Raw genomic sequence first — 24238 nt, forward strand, 5'->3', positions numbered from 1 at the left:
TACATAGAGCAGGTGAGTACTGCATTTAACAACTTTCGGTACATCCAATTCGCATACCAGAGGCTCTAGCACAGTCAATGTTGGAAACGGCATGCACCGACCGGCCGCGAGCATACTGTTATCTTTGTACGTCGCATCATTATTTTATGCTTTCATTTTGTCTTATTCCTAACAGATAGGTCAACGAAGACACATAGAGAAATTCACATTTCCTCAAAGCTGGCCCATCATCTGGGCCACGATTGTTGAACTGATTCTTTTAAGTGCAGCTACTGCTTGAAAGTACATGATTTCTCTCCTCTTCGAATGAGTAGTAGCTAACATAATAACAGGTTCACTAGATAATACCTTACCTATACTAATGTCTTGATTGTACACTCAAAATCAAATCAAAGAACAACCATCCCAATGATCCCATCCAAAATAAATCAATAACATATGTATGTGCATATCTATCGAGGCTGTACCTTCTTCAGTCATCGCTGAAAAATCTTTTGCGAAATTTCAGGGCAGTCCACTGATATCGTAGGATTCGATACTATAACTGACTCCCAATAAGTGTGATCCTCTTTGCCTCCGGAACGTTTCAACCATCTCCAAGCTATGCTTTCAACACTCAAACCGAAATCCGGACAAATCACTATCAAAAGCAAGCTCCCTCAAACACGATTTTATGATCAACGCTGGGTAACGTACATGACTTGAACACTGGACGATTTTCAAGTACAGCAATGCTACGCGACCTACGTCTATCTCAATATCAATAGTTCAATACGATGTAAACATTTCGTACCATAAAATAAGTATACATGTCTCCAGCAAACAACAACTTTCCATATGTAACTACACGAATGAACCATACTTTTACTCCGGATGCACATTGAAAAGTGATGTGAGGCCTGGCACAAAAGGCCTGCTCTTGTCCTATCTGGACTGGGCCTAAGCAAGCAGGACAGCTGCCTAGGCCGTACAAGGGGAGGTGGGATAAGTGCCGCTACTGGTGTAGGGAGCCTGACCAGTGGTGGTTGCGGAGCTTGGGTGGACCTAGCCAAAGGTCCTGGAGTGGGGGAAGGAAGTGTAGTTGGTGAGGATGGAGGTGGTTGGGGGTGTGGAGCCTCGATGTAGACTGTAAGTCGTAGGAGAGGCTCAGGAAGTTGAGAGAGGTGTTCAGAGAGGTGAGACAGAGAAGAGAAACAGAGTTGAGTGAAACAGAGGTGAAGGAAACAGAGTTGAGGGAAACAGATAAAGAGGAAATATATGACAGGTGAGACGTGTCAGGCCCTGTTAGCAAGTACAAGTAGACTGTACTAACAGGGACCAAGCCAGGTTGGAAGAGTTTCCAGATAAGATTTGACAATAACACGCTGGGGAGCTCCGAGGGGAGTCCCCAGCCTAAATACTATACATGTGACAGCCATGTGGCATATTACATAATGGTAAAAGCGGACAAGGGGAGCTCTGGGTATACAGTGGGGAGATATAGGGAGGTAGTAAGGAGGAATATGATAGGTAAGGAAGCAAAATCAGGCAAGGCATGACAAGTGATTCGTTCTTACGTCGGACCATATTGATGTTCAGAGTCGGGGACTTGCCGTGCCAGCGCGGCACTAAGGATAAAATAGCGGGTCCCTATGGCGCTTCTAAGTTTTCAAATTCACATAGAAATTTAATTTTGATTGCGCCTGCCAGTGGACAGATAGTTCTATCTTACGGCGGAGCTGCTTCACATCAAGGAGTCAGTCCATCCTATCTTCTCTCGAATTCCTTTACGCCGTTGATGACTCTTATTTCAATCTGCTTCGGGCACCTCCAGATCAGATCAGACGTCTATACAACAAAACCACGAAATTCAACGGAAGAAAAACGTCGATTGGCGCTTGACCATTGTGATGAGGAAGAGACACCCCCAAGTTACTCGGAAGATGATCTGTCTTCGGTTTGACTTCATAAGCTCTTGATCGCGACAGTCCTATAGGATCGCTGAGTCTGGTACATGTACATACAGTATATGGTTGTCAATGCCTAGTTGAATAATTTTTTGGTCGAGATACTGGTCGAAGTCATGCAAGATTAGACATAGGACCGGCCCGTACTATTTGTGTATATGTACATCGTTCATCAGCGTTCATCCCACCATCTGCCGTCAAGACTCAAAACTTCGCGGTCGATATCTCTGGAACCAACGGCATTGCACCCTTGGATACCTAATTAAAATGTTCAGATCGATATCTTACTGTATGATGGTGCTTTTGGTGGCGTTCAACATGCACTGAGCGCATTCGTTAACTGGGAATTCTCTTGGTTCTCCATAATTCTCCTTGAAACATTGTTGTCCAGCATCGCCAGCATGGAAGCTGTGCGCTCATTTTTTATCAACAGCTATGCTTCCGCTGATACATCGTGCCTGCCTGTTCATAGAGAGTCGTCCAATCGTCCAACCACGACTAGACTTGGAGAAGAAAAAAGTAGTGGAGGGACAGATACTGGCAGATTCCCCACGATAGGTTTGGGTGGTGTGCATGTACGATGAAGTTGAAGACGCTCTGCGTTTCTCTACCTACCATGGTTGTAGAGACACCTACCATGGTTGTAGAGACACCTACCGGGGTCTGGTGATACATAAGCGCGCGCCACCTATACGACTCAGTATAAGCGCGTAAATTCTGTGGCGGTCGTTGTTTAGATGTTGGCAGATTGTCATAAAGAAAAGTGGGGGGGAAGAGAGGCTCAAGAAACATTTGCAGCTCCTTCACACCGGGAAGACTGTGTAGTCAGTATCGAGCACTGTTTCACCCTCGTTTCATTGTCAAGACTGATTGAAATCTAGTCAGTTATCATTTAGCGACGTACCGTCTCGTATCAATGTCATACTAGAAAGGGTAAAGTATACAATAATGCATAGCGGGCGGTGTGCCACTGCATCAAACGCCCTGATCGCTGCCAAAGATGGTTCATTGTTGCAACCCTGACATTACTTTTCCTCCTCCTCTTCCTTCTCTCACTTTTTTTGCCTTTCACCCCTACGATATGACGCCACGTTTCCACTTCCTTTCTCCGCGTCTGACATTCGCTTTGGCTTTTTATTCAACCTTCCAGTATGTTTCAGGGGATCGTAATGTTACTGTAGACGATAGCGATGGATCTATCAGCTATTCGACTGGTTGGAGTGTTTCTTCTGGGAGCAATTCGTTGGACTATGGAGGCTATCACCATCTTTCCGATTCCAAGACAGCCACAGCAAGCTTCACATTTACTGGTATGTCTTTCCTAGTAGTGTATGATCTGAGGTGAAAGCGATTCCTCTGTATAGGTATCGCCGTCTACATCATGGCGCCTCTCTGGCCTTATGCAGTGGGTGCTCAGGCCGGTGTTGATGGTTCATCGCCTGTATCCATCGACATGCAAGACCACACGCATACCTCGGATGGTGGCTCAGAGGATGTCGCATCTGCTGTTCTATGGGGTATGGACGGGCTCGGTAACTCTTCCCACACGCTACAGATCTCATTTTGGGATAGTGAAGAGTATATTGCCCTGGATGCGATTATGTGACTATCTTCTCTTCAAAACCCATCGTAACTAAAAGCTCAATGATTCCATCCTTTTGTTCAGTTATACAGTTCAGGATTCATCGTCGACCACTGCCTCTTCCTCCTTTTCCTCTTCTTCCTCTTCGTCATCGTCGTCTGCCACATCGGCTTCATCGGCTTCCAAAATCTCGTCCACAAGCCACACCGGGGTTATTGTAGGTGCAATCGCAGGAGGAATTGTCATTGCTTTCATCGTCATTGCGTTCGCTGTGTGCCTCACTCGACGTCGACGGAACCAGACCAATCGCCCCTTCATTACTGGTGCTGCAGGCGCAGAAGCATTTGTCGGAGGCGCAGGACGGACGTCACGGAAGTTTGGAGGAAAATCTTATGCCAGTGCTGCTCCTGATTCTCCAATCATGGTTTCCGTCCCCCTCGGAAGTCCGGGATCCTTTGGGAACAATGCTAACCAGAATCCAAATACTACGTCGTACTATAGCCAAGGAAGCTCTTCTACCACTTCTGCAGCTTATCAAAATGATCATCCTCGAAATGCGATGTCCTCATTTCCAGGCTATAGCCAACCGGTACCAGGGTCCCAGTATGGAGAAGGCTTGCAACTCTATGGCCAGCCTGACAAAGGGTCTCATAGAAATTCACAATACGGGTCTGACCGTCCGTACTCGTCGTACAACCCATGGAATAGTTCCTCAGCCATGGCCAGTGGTGTCGCTGCTGCTGCTACGGGCGGCGCTCACGTAGGCGCCTCGCTTCCTCACAATGGTGTGGCAAATGGGAGCGGTAACATGGCGGATTCTTACGGTGCTTTGGGGGGTCCTAATCCTCATACAGATTCGTTTTTGGCCGCCCCCGGACAGATAGTTCTATCTTATGGAGGAGCTGCTTCAGATTCAGGGGTAAGTTATTTCCATCCCATTTTCCCTTCAAGCCGTTTAAGAATCTTGTCGCAGGCTGGTTCGAGCTCCTCCAGATCAGATGTCTACACGACGAAACCATTGACTTCAGCCGCAGAAAAACGACGATTGGCGCTTGCCCATCGTGAGGAGGAACAGGAGGAAGAGGCACCACCGAGTTACTCATAAGATGGTTTATATCCACTGGGACTTTTGTAAGCTCTTGATTGACCGTGACGATTCTATGTACGCTATCGGACCCCTTAGGTTTGTTCATAAGTTATTTTTGGGACTTTATGTACATAGTATACAGTACTCATACCGCTATTCATTCTTGAGGTTTCCAGAGCCAGATAATTTTCGATTTTCGCTTTTCCTCTTGCATTGAATAATGTTGACAATATCAGCCTAGTGAGGTTGAATGTGGTTATCAAATAAATTGGGACCATCGGCGTCTCAAGAGATATATATGTAAGTGAGGATTGAAATTATACTAACTGACGAAAGGAAAGAAGATACTCTAAGATACTATAGCAAAAAATTGATAGTCTTCCACAAGATCAAAGTTCCCTTGATAGACGGCGCAACTTATTAATAACTTACCGTCTCCCGACCCATGCGCCGCAGGTTGCTCCCACGGGACAGCAAACATGAAAGCTTCGGTGGAAGGCCGGGATGTTCGTTCTTGCCTCGTGACAATTGAACGTTGAAAGCCTTTGAAAGCCCAATCTTCCTCAAACCACTGCCAGAACTTTTTTCACCCCTCACTAAGTTGAATAACCTGTAATGTCAAGCGTTCTTCGACCGGATGGACCTTTCAGCGAGCGCTACCTCGTGGGCGTCGGCACTGATGTTTCTAATGGCCAGCCAGAACCGTCTGAGTCACCATGTTGCCAGGATAAATCATCACCTTGCTGCGATATCGAACGGGGCTCGGCTGAGGTTGAGCGCAACATCGCAGGTAGTACAGACACGTCTCAGTCGCCCTGTTGCGAAGGCAAATTGTCACCTTGCTGTGATGAATCCTGTCTTGATAGGCTTGCACTTCGTGAATGTGAAAATGAAGAACGCTGCAATGATACATCCTCAAGTGAGTAGAATGAATCATCTGGCCCCACTCACTGATTAAAATTAAGAGTAGCTCATGTTCTGGCAAGCAAACACTGCGACGGCAGCAAAGACGGAAAAGCATGCGAGCACCACACTCACATTACTCAGGAAAAGTTTGCTATGAGCTTAGGAGGCCTTGGATGTATCTGCCGTATCCTGCTAGCTCTCGGTCAAAAATCCTGTTGCATGCCTCAGAAGGTCGAGAAACATTCGAGGGAGGGAACGAATAGCTGCTCCTCGACGGCTTCTCGTTCTTCTGTAGATTCTTGCTGTCGTTCCTGTCGTTCTACAGGACAACGTCGGTCAATTGATAGTAGCATCAATGTAAAGGTAAAATTGACGAACAATCCCACAGAACCTTGCTCTGGCCCGAACGACGGTTCTGTAGTCAGTTTACAGGATGATTGCTGTGGAGAGGACTGCTGTGCAGAAGATCAACCAAAGGAGATTACCGAAATGCCGAAACGATATGTTCCCGCTAGTCCTGCCACTGATCTCGAAACAGGAGGATCTGGTATCGAGCATGTCAGCCTTAGCGTCTCCGGTATGACATGTACTGGATGCGAGACGAAGCTCCAGCGAGCACTCGCGCAAATTGATTCAATAAAACACCTGAAGACTAGCTTGGTTCTATCTCGAGCTGAGTTCGACCTTGATCTTAGCATCGGGACTTTGGAAGACGTCATGAAGCGCTTGGAAAGGGCGACAGAGTTTAAATGCGAAAAGATCACAGATCAGGGAGCCAGCATCGACGTGATCACACCTATCAATGCTGTCGACTTTGTTAAACAGGATTGGCCGCTTGGAGTCACGGACATGAAGATTACCAGCAAGACCTCCGCTTGTGTCCATTATGACCCGAAGGTAGTAGGTGCAAGAAATCTCATTGAGAGAGGCTGGGCTATGCCTCTAAAGTTGGCCCCTCTACTCGCAGATCCGAATCTCGAGGCTGGCAGAAAGCACGTTCGTCATTTTGGATACATGACATTGCTTTCTGTTGCTCTTACGATTCCTGTTTTGGTCTTGGCTTGGGCTCCGCTTCCAAAGAAGGACATTGCTTATGGCTCTGTATCCTTGGCTTTGGCGACTATCGTACAAATTGTCATAGCAGGACCGTTCTACACCAAAGCCTTGAAAAGTCTGGTGTTCTCTAGGGTGATTGAAATGGATCTGCTCATTGTCCTGAGTACCAGTGCCGCCTATATATTTTCTATCATCTCATTTGCTTTCCTTGCGTCTGGTAATCCCCTCTCAACTGGCGAATTTTTCGAAACAAGTACTCTCCTTGTTACCCTGATCATGGTTGGTCGTTACGTCGCCGCACTTTCTCGACAGAAGGCCGTCCTGTCCATCTCGGTTCATTCGCTCCAAACGCCAACTGCACTCATTGTGGACGAACAAGGGGTGTCGGAAAGGGAAATTGATGCTCGTCTCCTACAGTATGGTGATTTCTTGAAGATCATCCCAGATTCCAGAGTTCCAACTGACGGCACGGTTATTTCTGGCTTCTCCACAATTGATGAGTCAATGATTACTGGGGAATCAAAACCAGTCGAGAAGAGCGTGAAGTTTTCCGTCATTGCGGGTTCCATCAATAACTCGGGGACACTGATCGCTCGAATAACCCGCCTTCCTAACGAGAATACCATCAGCACTATTGCTAACATGGTCGATGAAGCCAAACTTTCGAAGCCACAAATCCAAGAAATTGCAGATCGCGTTGCAAGTTGGTTTGTTCCGGTGGTAATGGTTTTCACAATCATCACATTTGCTATTTGGATTGCTGTCGGTATGGTTGTTCAAGGACGATCTGGCAATGAAGCTGCCATCCAGGCTATCACATACGCCATTACTGTCCTAATCATTTCATGCCCTTGCGCCATTGGCCTGGCCGTTCCTATGGTCATTGTCATCACCAGTGGTGTTGCCGCCGAGCATGGTGTCGTCTTCAAGTCTGCGCAGAGTATCGAAATTGCGCACAAGGCGGCTCATGTTGTCTTTGACAAGACTGGCACTCTCACTGAAGGCAAGCTAATTGTTGCAGCTGAAGAATACATGGCTGAAGAACAAGGTGTCACGGCTTCTTTGCTTCTTGGTCTTGTAGGAAGTATCAAACACCCAGTGTCTATCGCCGTAGCTACACATCTTCAAGCCAAATCTGGCATCGTTACGAATGTGTCCGACATCGTATCAGTAGTTGGAAAAGGTGTTGAAGGCATGTCTCCATCCGGACAGGTCCTGCGAGCTGGAAACTCGCACTGGCTTGGTCTGAGTTCCGACCCACGCGTTATATCCATCCTCTCGCGTGGCCTCTCAGCGTTTTGCTTCACAGTCGACGGTTCACTCCGCGCCATATTCGGTCTGGCGGAGGACATCTTGCGTCCCGATGCTATCTCAACTATCACACAACTGCGAACTTGGGGGATCGCAATTCACATACTGTCCGGCGACGACGACGGTCCGGTGCGTGCTATTGCTAGCCAGCTGGACGTTCCAGAGGACAATGTCCGTTCTCGCTGCTCTCCGGCAGATAAGGCTGCATATATCAAGGCGCTTTGTACCGCGCCGGTCGAGTCTTTTGCAATGCCCTACGCATCATCTAATGCACCTGTTGTCATCTTTTGTGGTGACGGGACCAATGATGCGGTCGCACTTGCTCAAGCTAGTATTGGGATACATATCAGTTCTTCCTCAGCCTCTCTTGCCGAAGTTTCCCGCTCAGTGGCCACCGTTATTCTTTTGCAACCACGGTTGGCGGGCATCCTAGATATCATATGCCTCAGCCGGCGGGCCACACAGCGCATCGCGTGCAACTTTGTCTGGAGCGCGATTTATAATCTCTTTGCTATCACGCTGGGAGCTGGTGCGTTCTCTGCTGCAGGTGGCGTCAAGATCCCGCCAGCACTGGCTGGTCTGGGGGAACTGGTGAGCGTACTACCCGTGGTCGCTGCGGCAGTAGCGCTACGCTGGGAGCGAATAAGAAAATGAATAATGAAGAACAAATACTGTAACCGTTGATTTATTCTGAACCTCGTTTAGAACGAATAACGATAACGACTCACAACTAGAACTCCCAATATACATACTTCTCCCTATGTTGAACGTACTTACGTACTGTGATGTTTATACCAGTGGGTTGTACATATGTACATACAGGATACATGATTTATCAATGAACTCTCCTGGCGAGAATCATATCACCAGGAATGACGAACCAAATGCGAGCGTTGTGAATTTCAATCCTTCGACGCGTAGATGTATTCGAGAAGAGATGATAGCGGTTAAAGTCCACATTACGCTTGGAATGTGTTGGTTGAATCTCAACGTAGGTGTTATCAAAATTGAGGTACTCACCTTAGAGCGCCAAAACAGTCGGCAGGCTTGGGAAGATGAGAGTATGCAGTGGAAAGACGTACGCGGTACTCACCATCCCGATGACAGACACGATCAAGCATCCTAGTCGAAGTACTAGAGATCACTGGTGAGAATGTGACTTATCTCAGTTAGATTCAAGTGTCACTTACAAAAGATAGCCTTGATTTTACGGTATTCACCAGCACTTGAGCACAGATATTTCGAGAAAGGGGCTTGACCACAACTCACAACAAATGACCTAGCTCCATCTCTGTGAAGGGTATCCAGGACATCCGCATGTGTCTTGTGCGGTGTTTCGAATGCGTTGAAAAAGGCTACGAGGATTATAAAGAGATCGAAACCAAGCTGAAAGAACTACAGCGTGAGATCGCCAGAATATAACAATCACAACTAGTAACACGTACTAGGGTTCCCATCATAAATGGAAATGTGATTGGGATATCAGGAACCATGCATGCCTTTAGGAACGAAACGAAGTGGATAGCAGCTAAGTAGTACGTCGAGGGACCATGAGATATCACATCAGCAATGAAGACTATATAAACCGACATACGTTGGACGTCTACAGCAGAGATGACTGCAAGAGCAGCAGCAGCGGCCATGAAAATAATAAATGCAACCAGTAGAATGATTGCCACCCGCTTGCGCTTGTCCCAAGAATGATAGACTCGGAGGGTGATGAAAACTGCAGCCTCGGTATACCAGTCAGCGCGGTTCGGTAATACTGAAATTAGCTGAGAGTTGGTGTACACACAGTGAGTGGTGGCGGTGAATATTGTTGCAGTGAGAGCGAAAACCCAGACGAATCGGCGACAGCTAGGATTAAATGAAGACATTGAGGAGACTCGCTCGGAGCAAGTTACATTGGACTTACGCCTGTGACAATTCGTCGTCAAATCAAGTGATTCGATGAGTTCCGTGAAGATATGCGGGATATATCAGAACATACCGCGTCGTCAAGGTCTGCTAAACCACTGCAAACTAGAGGACGCGTTAGCTGTTGTTTTGATGGACTTGTTTGAGGGTACGGCGCACCATATACAACGTACATAACCATGGCCTCTGTATAATATCGATTTATCACAAACATCAGCTTTTGAAAATAATCTCGATTCGGAGCTGCCCAGATATTCGAGAATTCCTCGTTTAACGTGAGTAGATGGTCATACACCATTACTGAAAGGGCGACGCCTGGCAGGAAAAGCAGATATGAGAATGAATACCTCAAAGTTTGGAAAAGCACGTACCGGAAAGGTATCTGAGGCGATAAAGCGATTCGAGGTCTTCTATGGAATCCGTCATGGCAATCACCTTGAGTGTGGACACAGATTGAAGGTTTAGAGAAACCCTTCCACGATACTTGGCAGCGAAGAGTGGGAGAAAACGTCAAGGAGCCATCAGCAAGTGAGCCGACGCACATCCTCCCAGATAGACTAATTTTTGGTGTTTGATGTATACGTTTCAGGATCCGGAGGCATCCAGGTGCAGCCTTGGATACCACCTTTCAGAGAGATAAGGATCAGAAGCATGGCCTTCGAGTACCAGCAACTATTGCTAGTCTGTTTTCGCACTGAATAGCACTTTTGTGGAGAATAATCTAGAATAATGTCACCACTAATTATTGGGTCTACTGGGTCGTGCTGTGGTGGATATGTAGTTCTGGTACATAGGATTCCGACGGGCGTGAGCTTGACGCGCCGACGTGGAAAACTTGGAAGATGGCCAGTGGCGTTGCGGGCGTGGAAAAAGCTGGGTATCCCGGACCGAGTTCACCGAACTTGTCCTTCCTCCCTTTCTTCAAGTTTCTGGCATAACAAGCACTCATCCAAATCTATCATGTTCTCCCTCAATTCCTCTCTGGTCCTTATGTATCTAACATAACTCCTTCTGAACTCAAGCCCAAGCTTTCTCGTCTCCTGTTCTTCTTCGGTTTCTCCCTTCTCGAGATCGTCGTACATCCATCGTTGCTTTCCATCAGCGAAGAAACACATTCTTTCCAATTTTCTTCCCGATCCCTGCTCGGATATTTCTCTTTTGTTCTCCCTAACTGAGATGAATGTTTGTGGCCATTTCGAGTCTTGCTCTTCTTCAACATCTCCAGGCTCTCCTAAACGCCACATTTCAGACGCTAGGTTAACCATTGCCGCAACCGGTTTCGGAAGATGATTTTCTGCACTTGACTTCCCTGAAATCGTATCTGAGCGCCTGGAACATGGTTTGGATATGGGTTCTTCCGGTGGTGAATAACAAGCGGTTCCGCCACCGCTAGAGAAACGTTTTGAGCTTTCGAACGTTGCTGGCGTAGACGTATGCATCTTCGGAGTGGCTGGGTATCTATAGCGAGCAACCTCAACTTCGGTTGTTGGCAAGCAAGCGACATATGTAGGCCCAATGTATGCGCACCTTGATAAACGGGTGTGACTCTAGACTATCTTCGGAGACGCAGATTGTTAGGTACGTTCACTCTAACTCAGCCTGTTGTCCCTCCACGTATCTTTTATAGGTGTTCTTAAATTGCTTGAGCTTCTCTTTGGTCATACAATTCAAGTGCTCAATGTCTAGACCCAAGAGAAGACATGTGCAGGCCGCCGTGGTCAAAGGTCCAAATTTCGAACTCTATACTTATATCTCTTTCGATGTCACTCAATGTCATTGTCCTCGTTAATACCGTAGTCAAGAGCCTGAACCTTGACCTTGTATCAAAACCATCATAATTTTGCAATTTGAATGGGATATCGTTAGCTCTTCTGAGAAGTCCAAATACATAAGTAATAAGTAATAATGCTTAAACGTTCCCATCACCTTTCCTTCCCTTCTCAGGGCTTTTCATTACTCGTATGACCATGCCTCAAATGCCTGTCGCAATTTTCGTCGGTGGAACGAGTGGTATCGGGCGGGGCATGGCAGAAGCTTTTGCGCACCACTTGAATGGAATGGCACATATCATCATTATCGGACGAAACCAGGCCGCTGCAAACGAAATGATCACCTCATTCCCAAAACCCACTGAGCCCAGTACAGAACCCTCGTCATCCGATGGCCCTATTTTCCTTCATGAATTCGTCTCATCTGATTTCTCCCTCATATCCAACGTGCACAAAACGGCAAAGAGTCTCCTGAACCGCCTGCAAAGAATAGATTATCTGGTATTGACGCCAGGAGTGTCGCTGTTTGCAAGGAGGAAAGAGACCAAGGAAGGTCTGGATGAAAAGATGGCGCTGAGTTACTATTCAAGATGGACGTTCATTCATGACCTGTTGCCTTTGTTGAGAAAGTCGGAAATTCGTGGCGGCGCAAAGGTGTATTCTGTTCTGTCTGCGGGAAGAGGAGACCTCGAATCAGTGGATACGGATGACCTTGACTTGAAAAAGAAGCATACAATTCAGAGGTGCAGATTGGCCTTGTCGACGTATAACGATTTGATGATGCAGGTAAGTCATTATGCACTGAGAATGAGAGCACTGTCGTAGAATACACTCAACTCCTTGACCACAGAAACTAGCCAAACAAGATCCCCAGATTGGTTTCAGCCACGCATTCCCTGGTCTCGTTCGCTCGCCCATGCTAACATCTTCAATATGGTACTATCTTTTCTATCCATTTTTCACCTTCTTTGCACAAGCACCCGAGGTTAGTTTGTCTCTTGTCAACTTTATTCTATATGCTTAAGCATGGTATGTCTTGAAGGCTGTAGGTAAAATCCATATCTCTACGTGTATGGCATCGCCGCCAGGTTTCAACCGTTATGGTGAAATGGGAGAGTCGTTAAAGTATACGCCCGCTGATGAACTGATTGTCGAGCGCCTCTGGAATCATACATTGCAGGTGACAGAATCTCTAAGGGAGGAATAAATGAGGGCGCATGGGTTTAAAATCGAATCTACTCTGATTTGATACAATGTAACTATTTACACGTAGTTTTTGAAAGTATCGTCGGTATCTGAGCCGTCAGAGGACACCGAGTACTTAGAAGTTAGAAAATGCAGGTGGCTGGTGCGTCACTGCGTGGTCAAAGCAAGAAATATTGGACACGTGCTCCTGCAAAGTTCTTCCGTGGAAGGTTTTTCGAGCAACAACCAGTTTACGAAACAACAGCAGCAACAGCAGCTACTTTATAGATTCTCTGACATAGTAATGTGGGTCATTCCACTAGGCTCAGACCTGACAGTCAAAGAGCACTCATTATGTTACACGGTGCGTCGTATTCTATTCCATACTCTGCCCAACTAAAACTCTCCTTTCGTTCGCTGGGTTGACTTTAGAATCGTTGTGTAAGATTGAAGCGATAGACACTCTACTCTTTTCTTGTGCGCAGCTTGATCTATCTAGCAAGGGCCGTATATTGAACACTCATATAAACATGCTAGTGCGCATCACGGCAACTGAAGGATTTCGGGCATCCTTTTTCTGGAATTCCCTAATAAGCTCCCAGGTTTGAACAGGCTATGTTTTCCCTTCCCCCCATCATCTCAACTCGTAGTCTTCAATCCTACAACTTGGTTGAGCCAACATTCCTTCCGTCTACTTGCACTCACACGTTCGACGATGCCCTCTCTTTCCGATGTTTGGCTACTCGTTGATGATACTCAAATGACTTCGACATTCTCAGGCGGTAACTGGATGACAGCTGGGCCGGGCTTTGGCCCTTGGCTGGGAAATACTTCTACCTTTATTGGAACTCCCGGTGGGGACATTATCGTCTCATTCCAGGGTAAGTACTCTACAGCCCACACTCATCGATGTTGAATGCTTTCTGCTAGGCACTTCAATATCGTTCACTGGAAATACTCCGTCCGCTACGAACTCCCCAACTTGGTTTTTAGCTGGTATTGATTCAAACACCCCGTACAACGTCTCTTTCCCTGATGTCGGTACCCAAATTTACACCCAATGGTATCAAACTCCTATGCTCCCTGATGGCCTGCACATCGTAAACTTGTCCAGTATTGTCGTCGACCTAGACTACGTAGTCATCACCGCAGGTTCCACGACACCTTTCAGTGGATCCACTATTGTTGTAGATGACAGAAGCCCGGAAATTGCTTACACGGGAAGTGGGTGGACAACTAGTGACGCTGAACTCAACTTCGGAGGCAGTTATATCAATGGACCTCCTCTTGGGAATACAACCCATCGAACGAACAACGTAGGCGATGGATTTGTATTCCCGTTTGCTGGTTAGTCTCACCTCATGATCTTCGAATACCGTCGAACTTTGTGTTCATTCTTAGGCAACAATATCGATGTCTATGGTATCTTCGAGTGGACCGCTACAGGCAGCATTGGTATCGATTTCACCCTCGACGGTGAAACAACTCCCTCCGTCCTTTTCGTTCCAGCTGGCGCGAGTGTTTCTCAGCCAGAAGCTGCACACTATCAGCTCTTCTCTTCCGGGAATTTGCGAACAGGCAATCATAGCCTTATTATGAACATCACTCAAGTCGACGGGAATCAAACCTTTGTACTTGATTACCTGACCTACCAGCCGTCATTCTCTTCTCTTTCTAGCAAACCCAACTTTACTGCTTCCGCATTGTCTGGATCGGAATCTTCTTCGACGTCTTTGCCTTCACCGTCAAACACAGGTGTGGCCGTTGCGGTGAATCATTCAATGAAAACTAGGGCAATCATAGGGGGTGTGGTCGGGGGTGTTCTAGGTGTAGTTTTGATTGTTGCTCTGTTCTTTCTTCTCCGGCGTCGGCGGAACCGCCAAGCATATCACGAGCGGGTTGAAAAAAGTAGTAGGTTCTTGCGTCCTCTCAAATCAGCCGGAGATGCTGATAGCCTTTATACAATAAGTCCTCCAACCAAGTATTACAATGCATCGAGAATTTGCTCCAGTCCGGCCAAGCTACTTCACAGAACCGGCTACAACGACAATTTCAGAACCAGAGTCCAGTAACCCCTCGCAAGACGTGACTAATGCGCAGATAGAAGAATTGAAGAGAAGACTCGATAGCTTGGCTAACGGGGAATTGGCGGCGCCTCCTGCTTATCACTAAATTGATGGGTTTCGGTAGTCTGGTGTGTAGGAGCTTACTGGAGAGCCTGGAGAGGCACCCGTTATATTTGCATTCAGTAATTCTGATTATTCATCCTCGGCACCGCGGCACGCGCTGTCACGTGAATATGTTATCGTAGAGTCAATTTGTTGTTCTTGTTCCAACACTACTAGAAAGTACACTTTACTATCTATCTATCTACATGAATACGAATCATTCCGAAACAAAGAAGAGACGGATACATAATGCATGTCTTCGCTGCCGGCAAAAGAAAGGTGGTGCTTTGTTTTGATCAGATTTCTATGCGTTTTCTGACCCGAGTCTTCAGTCCGCTGTAAGCCCTCCGTATATTCGAGAGGTTATCCAGCTCATTCTTACTTCAGGTGATAGCGGAATAATGCCCGACAATATATGCTCCGGATGCCTGAATGCCGGCGCAGATTGCACACACAACCACATGAAAAAGGTAATATCAACAACGATTTTCTACCTTCTCTCTCCGAGTGGTGACAATGCCTCATACTATTCAATCAGAAACGAGGCCCGAAGCCTATGTGAGCACTCATCCGAGCTGACCCTAATCTCAACTCATTTCTTCAGTCCAAAGAACGGAATCGAAAAAAACTTCGAAGTTGCTCAATCTTTCGTCTCCTGTATATTGGCAGAGCCAGAGACTTACCCAATACCCAAAGATCCGGACAGTATTCGCGCTCTGATTATTGATATCTCCCGTTATACCTACTTTTTACAAAAGGAATTGAGCCTTCGAGACCAACGGTCATCTGTAATAGTGGATACTACATCCGTTGCTCCTTCATCTCTTTCCCTGACTCCATCGCTCGCGAGTTCGCCTACTCATGACGCCCACACCAATCCATATCCAAATGACTGCCCATCGCATGTAGAAGAAGATCCTGATGCAAATACGATCTTCAAGAGGCTAGAAGAACTCACGCTCGGTCAACAACATTCTCGCCATTTTGGGATGTCCAGCAATTTCCAACTAGTAAAAACTCTCTTGGATTACAAGCAAGAGGCAACAGGGTACAGACAGAACACAATGACATATCGGAACATCAGAAGACAAGGATACTGGGCTATATATCCAGTGCGTCATATTCTTCTCTCATATTCAACATAGGTATGCCAAATGCAGCATTCATATGCAGTGGCAACAAGATATTCAGAATAAAGTCGGTCGGAAGCTTACATTCCCAGATAATGAGCTACTGCATGATCTAATCAACGATTATTTTGTGTACTTCGAGCCTTATCTTCCGTTATTGCATCGTTCGACATTTGAAACATCAGTCGCTGAAGGATTGCATTTCTCCGACATCGGGTTTGGACAAGTTGTTTTGGCGGTGTGCGCCGTAGCCTCAAGATGCAGTAGGGATCCCAGGAACATGCCTGAAGGGACAGACTCGGACCATTCGCTGGGGTGGCGTTGGTATAGTCAAATATCAATCGACACATCTTCTTTCATAGAGGCTCCAAGGGTGTATAATTTGCAAGTCTGTGTTGTGCGTGTAGAACTCATTCGAAAAAATATTCCTGTCGCTAAAGGGACAGAATGATATATTAGCTGATGGTCACGTACCTGCAAATTTCAGCGATCTCAGAGTCCAGTTGGATCATACTAGGAATTGCAATGCGTCTTGCGCAAGCTATGGGCATGCATCGGAAACGACCAGACCAGGCTAGAACAATTGAAAGAGAATCTTGCATCCGAGCATTTTGGGCAATCATAGCCTATGACACATGTGCAAGTTTGTTTTTAGGACGGCCTCGCGTCACGACTACCGACGAGTACGTGTGTTTCTGTTCGCATCCCCTTAGTACTCTCATCAGAAACGTGGCTTCAGCTTTGATGTTGAGCTGCCAGTAGATTGTGACCAAGAATTTTGGAACGCCACAGCTATTGCATCAGATATGTTTGTTCAGCCTCCCGACAAGCCCTCTCAAACATCTTATTGGATTCACTTCATAAAATTGATGAATATAGCAGGCCTTGTCAACAAACTAATAGTGAGAATTGAACCATGCTTCCAAGACTCCTCCTAACAATGCTTAGTATCCCATCAAGAAATTGGATGAGTCAAAAATTTCGGGAATCGATGGAATTTCATTGAGCCAGAAGGCTGTGATGGAACTTGACTCCGCTCTGAACGCATGGGTGGGCTCTATTCCTGACCAAGGTTTGGTTTAATTTCTCATATCACCAGTTCAACTGCTTAGCTTCATTCTTTATTCTATTGATACTGACATGGTACAGTCAAATGGGATCCCAAACGAAGCAACGCCATCCTATTTACACAGAGTGCTATGCTTTACACCTCATACTACTGGCTGCAGGTATTGTGGTTGTTGTCTGGCATCATCTACTAGTCCTTCCTCATACGCCATGTAGATTCAGGTGCATATCACTTATAACGAGTTTCAGAAAAGCACCCATCAGGCTAAATCAGGTTCACAAAAAATTCATACCTGGTCCTGGCCGAGAGACCATCTTAAATGGGTTTCCTTCACTTACAATTTGTGTAAATGCGGCGCGGTCATGTATCAATATAGCAGAAGCATGCAACATCACCCATCCAACTCCTGTTACTCTGGTATGTTGATTTTGCATGTAGATTCAATTTTAACTTCCAAAATATCAGCCTTCAGTGTTCAGTGCAGCCATTGTGCTTCTCATAAATTTCTGGAGAGGAAAGAAATTAAACGCGCCGCTGAGTACTGGAACTGAGATGTTCGATGTACACAAGTGTTTCAAAATCATCAGGCCGTTTGAACAAAGGTAATGAAATGCTCCGAGGTTGAATGATTTAATCACCATTTCGTATTTTGTTTCTTTGCTGCAGATATCAGGGAGCCGGTCGAATGATGTAAGATGCGTATTGTAGTGTGCTGCAAGACGATAACTGATTGCAGTCAGCAGTGATATCCTTAATGCAATCATCTCGGTCGGACACCTGAATCATGATGTCCCCCTGGAGTCAGATTCCTCAACACACATAGCTCGTGATTGGGATCCGAAGCCCAGCTCTTCTTTTCTGCCTAAGCCAGCTGAACATTCCAATGCAAGCTCGCATGCTATGAGCATGATAAATTTTGCCCAACAACCAGCCGATCGAAGTCATGAAAGAACTTTGCAGCACACTCCAATCTCTCGATCTTCTCTTCCGTTCTACACTACTGAACTTGGGCTACTCCCACTGTATTCCTCTGACTCGATCATGTTTTCTCCACATCCGAATTCCGGAATTCTAAGCACAGTGTCTACATTCCCAGAATATAGTGTAAGTCATAAATTATCCTTTGGCATTTCACTACAACTGAGTTTCGGAAAGAAAAACAAGGACATTGATCCTGACTCTGCTTCGGGAGACCAATCTCACCCTGGTATGCTGACCTGCATTAAAAATTGTTTTTGCTGCATGACTGATCTATCTCGTAGGATCGTTTGTCTCATCATGGGGCCCCAGTGCCTTTGTTCAAAGCAATGACATCCATGAAGATCTTCGGTAAATTTTTCCATTTCTTATTTTGATTATTCATATTCATGAAACGTTATAGGAATGAATCTGATGAAGATTGGTCACTATTTATGCAGAACGTCGATGATCTCTTGCAGTCCACTGCTGATTTTCCTATGTTCACAGAAGAGCGCTAGCCTTGATCGACAACGATTGGAAAGTCGGGACAAAAAAAATACTTAGCTTAATAATAACATTCAGTAGTGGCAGGTGTCAGTGTCATAATTCACGTTTTCAGGATACTTCTCTCGCTTCTAATCACGCTGGCAAGATGTTTTGTGTTCTTTTTAAATGATTTCCAGCGGTGAAGAAGCTTGTTCTTGTCCCCCTTCATAAAATAACAATCCATCAGTGCATCAGTCCTCACGGAGATGATGAGCATCGTCGCGATCGGTCTGGTTTCAGCGTTGGTTAACCTTCTTGTAACTGCTACAACTGTGTTGAAACCCAGGGTGACTTTGGCGAACTCCCCAGTAGATCCAATTGATCCATTTGCATTTGATCCTGGCTTCGATATACAATCTGTTGCTGGTCTAGCTATCTCTCTTCCTAGCCATTCATGGGAGTTTGGAACAGCGTCCGAAGCCTTGCTCGAATTGTGGAATCCATCGTTGAGCATATTTGGTCCTGAACCATTCCAAGCTGCGGCTTCGCTTTCTCGAGATCCACTGGTTGCAATGTCAGTTCCATCTTTGGTTTATGCTCAGGCAAAAATCGTTTTTGGAACAGGCGCAAACGTTCTTGCTGATGGAGATGGTGCAGTGGGAGATCCCGCAAGCTTAGGCGTTAGTGCGGTCCTACTGGGAAAGATAGCTGGCAATGAGACGTTGAGAGATGCAGCAGAAAGGGAAGCAGAATACTTACTGATGGGGGCTCCAAGGTTCTGGAACGGAGCGATAAGTCACCGTGTCGAGTACGCAGAACTTTGGTAAGGTTTTCTGGGTTTATCGACATATCCAGCTTGACACTTGTTCAAACCTTTAGGGCCGATTTCGTATACATGGCACCTCCATTTCTCGCATATTATGCTGTGGAGACATCTAATCCATTGCTGCTTCAACAGACTGTGGAGCAGTGCGGGCTATACCGACAAATTCTCCAAAAGAATGTCTCGTCAGCGACATCGTACAAAGGATTATGGGAGCACATCATCGGGCCCGTTAACCAGGACACGGGCGTCTGGTCTACAGGGAATGCCTGGGCAGCGGCCGGTATGACTCGAGTCCTTGCCACAGTCTTGAAAGCTCCTTCTCATATCACACTTACATGGAAGGACGACGCAGTTTCGGAACTTACGCAATGGATCAAGGAAATTTTGGATGGTGCAATAAGGGGAAAGGATATAACCCTAGCGCTTAATGGATTGTTGAGAAACTACCTCGACGATGTGTCAGGAGACGGGCATGGTTTTGGAGAAACTTCCGGAACAGCGTTATTGGCGAGCGTTTCATATCGAGTTGTCGTTTTGCGACCCGATATTTTCTACGCCGATGGTTCAGACAGGACATACATAGACTGGGCTGATGAGTTACGGAAGACGTTGGCAGAGCATATTACAGCCAATGGAACAGCTAGTCCTGCTGTCAATCCCCTCAACTGGAGCGATACGACGCAATACACTGCGGGAAGTCCAGAAGGGCAGAATTTTGTAGTTCTGATGTATGCAGCTTGGCGGGATTGTAAGATTGCAGAAATTTGTTGAGAATCTACTTTTAACCTTGAAATCGTCGTTTTCATTTCAAATTACTGTACTAAAAAACGTAAGTTTACGCAGATTCAAAGTAGTGCAGAGAGGCTGGACTATCAAGTTTGACGGCCTTGGGAATTAGAACGTGAGACTAGGATGAGGAGATCCATGATATGCCGCTATTATGCGGGCTCAACACAATTTCATCATTTTGATAATGTACATTTCACAGCAAAGTTTCTTCAGCAGTCATACAAGTTCCGTACCGTTGATAATGTAGTGTAAATCTACTTCTTCCCTGCCTTTTTCGCTTGGGTACGCAAACGAGTAATTTGTTTCTTCCAACCGTAACATTGGTTGCAGGCTGAAACATGATAACTGCGTTCAGAGTTATGCTTGTCATCAATGATAAGAAGACTTACCAGTGAGTGCGTGCTTCTTACACTGGTAGTCACCGTCCTTGTTGATGGTAGCAGAGGGAGCTTCGATGCCCTCGCGGTCTATTGGGTCAAACTGCACATAGAACACGGCACATTCAGTACTATACATGCGAAAAGCTAACAACAGAATAGGATGGCTCACCCCAAAAAATGCATCATTCTCCTCTCGTCCGTCGTACCTAAATTCTGATTATCAGGTCTGACTACAGAAATAAACATCCTATCATACCCGCAAATGGCGCACTAGATAGATACACCGATGGTAAGAGAGCTAATTACAACTGTCGACGATGAGTACTAGTACTCACAACTTCCTTATAATGCTGACAGAACAGGGCGTCGTTGATCTCAATCGTAGCGGGAGAGGACTCGACTTCGGCCATTGTCAACAAAGAAGTATGAAGGTTGCGTAAAGAGTCTGGGCTTGAAGGACGAGCGAAGAGACGAGTGTTCTGGTTCCGCAACTAGGTTGTGGGGATCAGAAAGAAAGGTGTAATCGTCAGGATACACCCGCTTCGTGTTTTATTGCTGGGAATTTAGGACCCGGAGAGAGCCGAGAGTCTCCAGACCCATGACCAAACCGTGTCTCGAGACCAGTTGAAGATGAGAATGTGGGGTAATATCCCCATATGACTTGCTATTGAACATTCAAGCTCCGCTAGAACAGTTGATATCGACAGCTTTGACCTGCCTCACCACGAATTAAGCCAGAAACTCTTACATACTTACTGGCTTTCAGTGCCTCTTAGACGTGCAGTATTGGTTAAAACACAATGCTGGAAAAGAGATTGCAGCCAACTTGACTGCGCTCTCTCTTGCTGGACCTTCTTGTACAGACCAAATCTCCGCCTGTTCGTACTCAAAGTAAGGGCCTAGCATCTTCCGATGAAGATAGGATACCATTACATAGAGAATAATGATTCACTGCAGAATGCCTCTTCGGACCTTTTTGACATTCGCGCTACCACAAGACGGCGGGCGTATGCGATCACCGGTGAAGCTTTTGAGTGGAATCAGGTGGAATCATGAATGACAGTTGTCCCGATATTGCCCTAGCCCTCACATCGACACTGATGAGGCCATATGATATGATTCAAACGTGATAGTAGAGGATATAGGCACAGAACATTCTAAATTACGGACGTCCTTGATCTTTAATACTTCGAAAACGCTTATTCACACCTGAATTAGAACTTCACTTTTGATACGGTCTGGTAGAAATGTTTTCCTGTATAAAGTATTCGATGAGCTGAGTAAACAAGACTATAATATCAAAGTACCTTGGATGTTTGCAATCTCGAGCTCAAGCGCAGAGGGTTGACGTTCTCCTTGAGCACCAGCGACGGTTCCGGCTCCCCATGCGGATCCTAAGGAAGACAAGTGTGAGCCGCGCGTTCGAGAATCAGAAGCGAAGCCACACACCACCACGGATTTCCGAGAGACTTGTCATTTGCGGAAAAGCCACAGAGTATCCGAGAGGGACAAAGATCATTCCATGATGAACGAACGTCGACATAGCGTTCATAGCCGTGGATTCTTGGCCTCCACCGAGCGAAGCCGTAGAGAAAAACACACTGACATATTTGCCAGCAAGGGCACCTTTACCCCAGAGACCACCCGTAGTGTCCCAGAAAACCTTGATAGAACATAGATAAGAGTCGACCTCGCGAGTGAGGAATGCTGAGACTAACCTTCCACTGAGCAGGGAAGTTTCCGTACCGAGTGGCTGGTAGAATGGATCGTTGGAAAAATATACAAAAAGACACTGTATTGCCACTCACGGATACCGAAAAGGAACGCGTCGAACTCGGTAAGCTTATCCGCGTCGATGAGAGGATAATCTGGTTTGGCGGGTGCATACATCTTGGTGAGGACCTCTTGGGGAAGAGTTTCTGGGATTCTAACGTCGGGTATTCAGTCACGTTGATTACGGACAGAGTAAAATTTGGACGGACTGGAAAATGGTAACTTTGCCTCCAGCGGCCTCAACACCACTCTTCACAGACTCGGCCACTGTCGAGCACGAAGTTAGTAAGTAGGTGCACAAAAGACGATTCGAAAGAGCAATTTACATTTGGCGATGTGGCCGTACATAGAGTAGATAACGATTGCAATTTTGGGCGAAGACATTGTGGTACTGGTAGAAGGTGCAGTAAAATCGGTTGGTGTCGGTTCTGGTTCAGAAGTGGGAGGCGGATTTGACTTGTTTTCGTCCGTTGCCCTTTTTATACCATTTTTTGAAACCTTGTTATCTTGATCATCGAAATTATTCCTTTGACGCTTTGTAAAACACATGACGAAATTCCAGTTTTGTGAGTAAGTTAAATCTCCTGTTTGCAGTATTTATGGGGACAAGCGACAGCAGCCCGTTGGGATCAATGCAAAGATCATGAACGGAGCTTCTTTATAGAACACATTCCGACAGAATATAGAAGGAGGTAAAGGGTTTGCGGTGGTACGCCCGGTTTTTGACTGTATCAGCGTGAGTTCCGGTGAGAGTATCCGTCCGAAAAAGGAAATTTCATTCCGTATTCTCTGTCATCTAAAACCCTCATCACGCTAGCAGGATTTTGTCTTTGGTCAATCCGAGTTGCGATTAGGGACTAGATCAAATAATGCTCACGTACTGGATCCATGTATTACAACTCCATCTTTGAAATCGCAGTTTTTTGGGCGCCGGTCAGCTCCAGCTCAGCTCAGCGCGAGCTTTTTTTCATTTGTTGTAACATCGGTCTCTGTGCTATGTATAGCGCCGGGTACATCATCAAGAAGCCTGATGACAAGAACGGTAAATCAAATTTCTTCTCATGAATCACTTATAAGTACCACCTGCTATATGTAGACAGAAATCCTCATGCACATGGGCCCTCAGGCCTTCAGAAGACCCGCCCAGTTCCTTGGAAATGAACTCTCTGTGGAAAGCACTTACTATATATCGAATGCGTTTGATCCCGAAATCGCTGAGGAATGTCTCAATAATTCGATGAAAGGACATCTCTACCGTGTATGGTAGAATGCTTGGCTGACTTTGCAGGCGGGATGCCTTTACAGAATCCTCGGTCGAGATTTTCTTCCAGAAGCTTGAAGTATTATGCACATCGAAATCTGTAGCTGTGGAACTATAACATCTATGTTTACCACTGTCGACCTACTGCGTACACCCATAGATCTCTCAGTTGTAGAGGAGGAAATCCACAGCCAAACAATGGACGTATCCATACACCGATAATGTGGTCAGCATTCCCAAGGAAGCATAGCAAATTCAAGAGAAAAATTTGCATATTTCAGTATGAAGGCAACTAGCTATTACCTTGTTGAGACTACTAGGGATCGACGAACGTTGTGAATATATCTAGTACATTGACCATCACCAAACAGGTATTCGAGATCCAAGAGAATATACTGCTCATTCGACGCCATTATTGGATACTACGTACACGAGGAAATACAATGGTTACAAGAGCGAGTCTGTGTATAGTACGGCAATTAAGCTTGAGAGCTGGCCAAGGTGGGCGGGAAACGCGAACGATGGAGATCACAAAAAAGGGCGTATCGATAATGGAAGCGAGTGCGACAAACTAGCTGTGATTAGGTAGGGTTGAAAACTGGATAAAGGACTTCTTGCAAAAGACTGTCAAAGCTAA

At 46.1% G+C, this 24238-nt stretch overlaps 9 protein-coding genes across 9 annotated transcripts; 6 read left to right on the forward strand and 3 right to left on the reverse strand.

Annotated features, from left to right (window-relative positions):
• Positions 1 to 3027: 3027 nt before the first annotated feature.
• On the forward strand, positions 3028 to 4633 carry C8R40DRAFT_1167571 (uncharacterized protein; the record flags this gene model as incomplete). The annotated part of the gene is made up of 4 exons (XM_046231038.1): positions 3028 to 3256; positions 3311 to 3548; positions 3613 to 4447; positions 4502 to 4633. The coding sequence occupies 4 exons, from the start codon at positions 3028 to 3030 to the stop codon at positions 4631 to 4633; spliced, it is 1434 nt and encodes a 477-aa protein (XP_046089256.1).
• Positions 4634 to 5230: 597 nt separating this feature from the next.
• C8R40DRAFT_1038699 (E1-E2 ATPase-domain-containing protein) lies at positions 5231 to 8542 on the forward strand (the record flags this gene model as incomplete). The annotated part of the gene is made up of 2 exons (XM_046223771.1): positions 5231 to 5534; positions 5583 to 8542. 2 exons carry the CDS (start codon positions 5231 to 5233, stop codon positions 8540 to 8542), a joined length of 3264 nt encoding a protein of 1087 aa, XP_046089257.1.
• A 204-nt stretch (positions 8543 to 8746) lies between these two features.
• On the reverse strand, positions 8747 to 10231 carry C8R40DRAFT_1167573 (uncharacterized protein; the record flags this gene model as incomplete). The annotated part of the gene is made up of 9 exons (XM_046231039.1): positions 8747 to 8852; positions 8909 to 8934; positions 8982 to 9022; positions 9079 to 9274; positions 9334 to 9416; positions 9483 to 9663; positions 9879 to 9910; positions 9965 to 10120; positions 10177 to 10231. The coding sequence occupies 9 exons, from the start codon at positions 10229 to 10231 to the stop codon at positions 8747 to 8749; spliced, it is 876 nt and encodes a 291-aa protein (XP_046089258.1).
• A 1541-nt stretch (positions 10232 to 11772) lies between these two features.
• C8R40DRAFT_1167574 (uncharacterized protein) lies at positions 11773 to 12781 on the forward strand (the record flags this gene model as incomplete). The annotated part of the gene is made up of 3 exons (XM_046231040.1): positions 11773 to 12360; positions 12425 to 12559; positions 12617 to 12781. The coding sequence occupies 3 exons, from the start codon at positions 11773 to 11775 to the stop codon at positions 12779 to 12781; spliced, it is 888 nt and encodes a 295-aa protein (XP_046089259.1).
• An 853-nt stretch (positions 12782 to 13634) lies between these two features.
• On the forward strand, positions 13635 to 14462 carry C8R40DRAFT_1024959 (uncharacterized protein; the record flags this gene model as incomplete). The annotated part of the gene is made up of 2 exons (XM_046223067.1): positions 13635 to 14106; positions 14161 to 14462. Coding segments are annotated over 2 exons (774 nt in total), but the record flags the coding sequence as incomplete, so codon positions are not given.
• A 570-nt stretch (positions 14463 to 15032) lies between these two features.
• On the forward strand, positions 15033 to 18721 carry C8R40DRAFT_828004 (fungal-specific transcription factor domain-containing protein). The gene is made up of 18 exons (XM_046236354.1): positions 15033 to 15206; positions 15260 to 15265; positions 15315 to 15397; positions 15466 to 15485; positions 15532 to 16039; positions 16101 to 16454; positions 16517 to 16740; positions 16797 to 16959; positions 17006 to 17129; positions 17207 to 17286; positions 17342 to 17347; positions 17400 to 17543; positions 17592 to 17728; positions 17793 to 17816; positions 17870 to 18230; positions 18282 to 18333; positions 18389 to 18455; positions 18508 to 18721. The coding sequence occupies exons 1-18, from the start codon at positions 15134 to 15136 to the stop codon at positions 18602 to 18604; spliced, it is 2523 nt and encodes an 840-aa protein (XP_046089261.1). The 5' UTR covers positions 15033 to 15133; the 3' UTR covers positions 18605 to 18721.
• Positions 18434 to 20199, forward strand: C8R40DRAFT_1091582 (Six-hairpin glycosidase-like protein). The gene is made up of 2 exons (XM_046227512.1): positions 18434 to 19395; positions 19452 to 20199. Exons 1-2 carry the CDS (start codon positions 18839 to 18841, stop codon positions 20167 to 20169), a joined length of 1275 nt encoding a protein of 424 aa, XP_046089262.1. The 5' UTR covers positions 18434 to 18838; the 3' UTR covers positions 20170 to 20199.
• C8R40DRAFT_1091585 (uncharacterized protein) lies at positions 20200 to 21205 on the reverse strand. Its single transcript, XM_046227513.1, has 5 exons — positions 20903 to 21205; positions 20824 to 20837; positions 20737 to 20773; positions 20577 to 20667; positions 20200 to 20518 (listed from the first exon to the last, which is right to left on the reverse strand). Exons 1-5 carry the CDS (start codon positions 20975 to 20977, stop codon positions 20442 to 20444), a joined length of 294 nt encoding a protein of 97 aa, XP_046089263.1. The 5' UTR covers positions 20978 to 21205; the 3' UTR covers positions 20200 to 20441.
• Positions 21206 to 21781: 576 nt separating this feature from the next.
• Positions 21782 to 22724, reverse strand: C8R40DRAFT_1067215 (flavoprotein-like protein; the record flags this gene model as incomplete). The annotated part of the gene is made up of 7 exons (XM_046225878.1): positions 21782 to 21822; positions 21875 to 21961; positions 22017 to 22230; positions 22286 to 22320; positions 22376 to 22494; positions 22550 to 22607; positions 22667 to 22724. 7 exons carry the CDS (start codon positions 22722 to 22724, stop codon positions 21782 to 21784), a joined length of 612 nt encoding a protein of 203 aa, XP_046089264.1.
• Positions 22725 to 24238: the final 1514 nt, after the last annotated feature.

This window comes from Lentinula edodes (assembly GCF_021015755.1).
Source record: "Lentinula edodes strain Le(Bin) 0899 ss11 chromosome Unknown C8R40scaffold_7, whole genome shotgun sequence".
In the NCBI taxonomy this organism is placed as follows: domain Eukaryota; kingdom Fungi; phylum Basidiomycota; class Agaricomycetes; order Agaricales; family Omphalotaceae; genus Lentinula; species Lentinula edodes.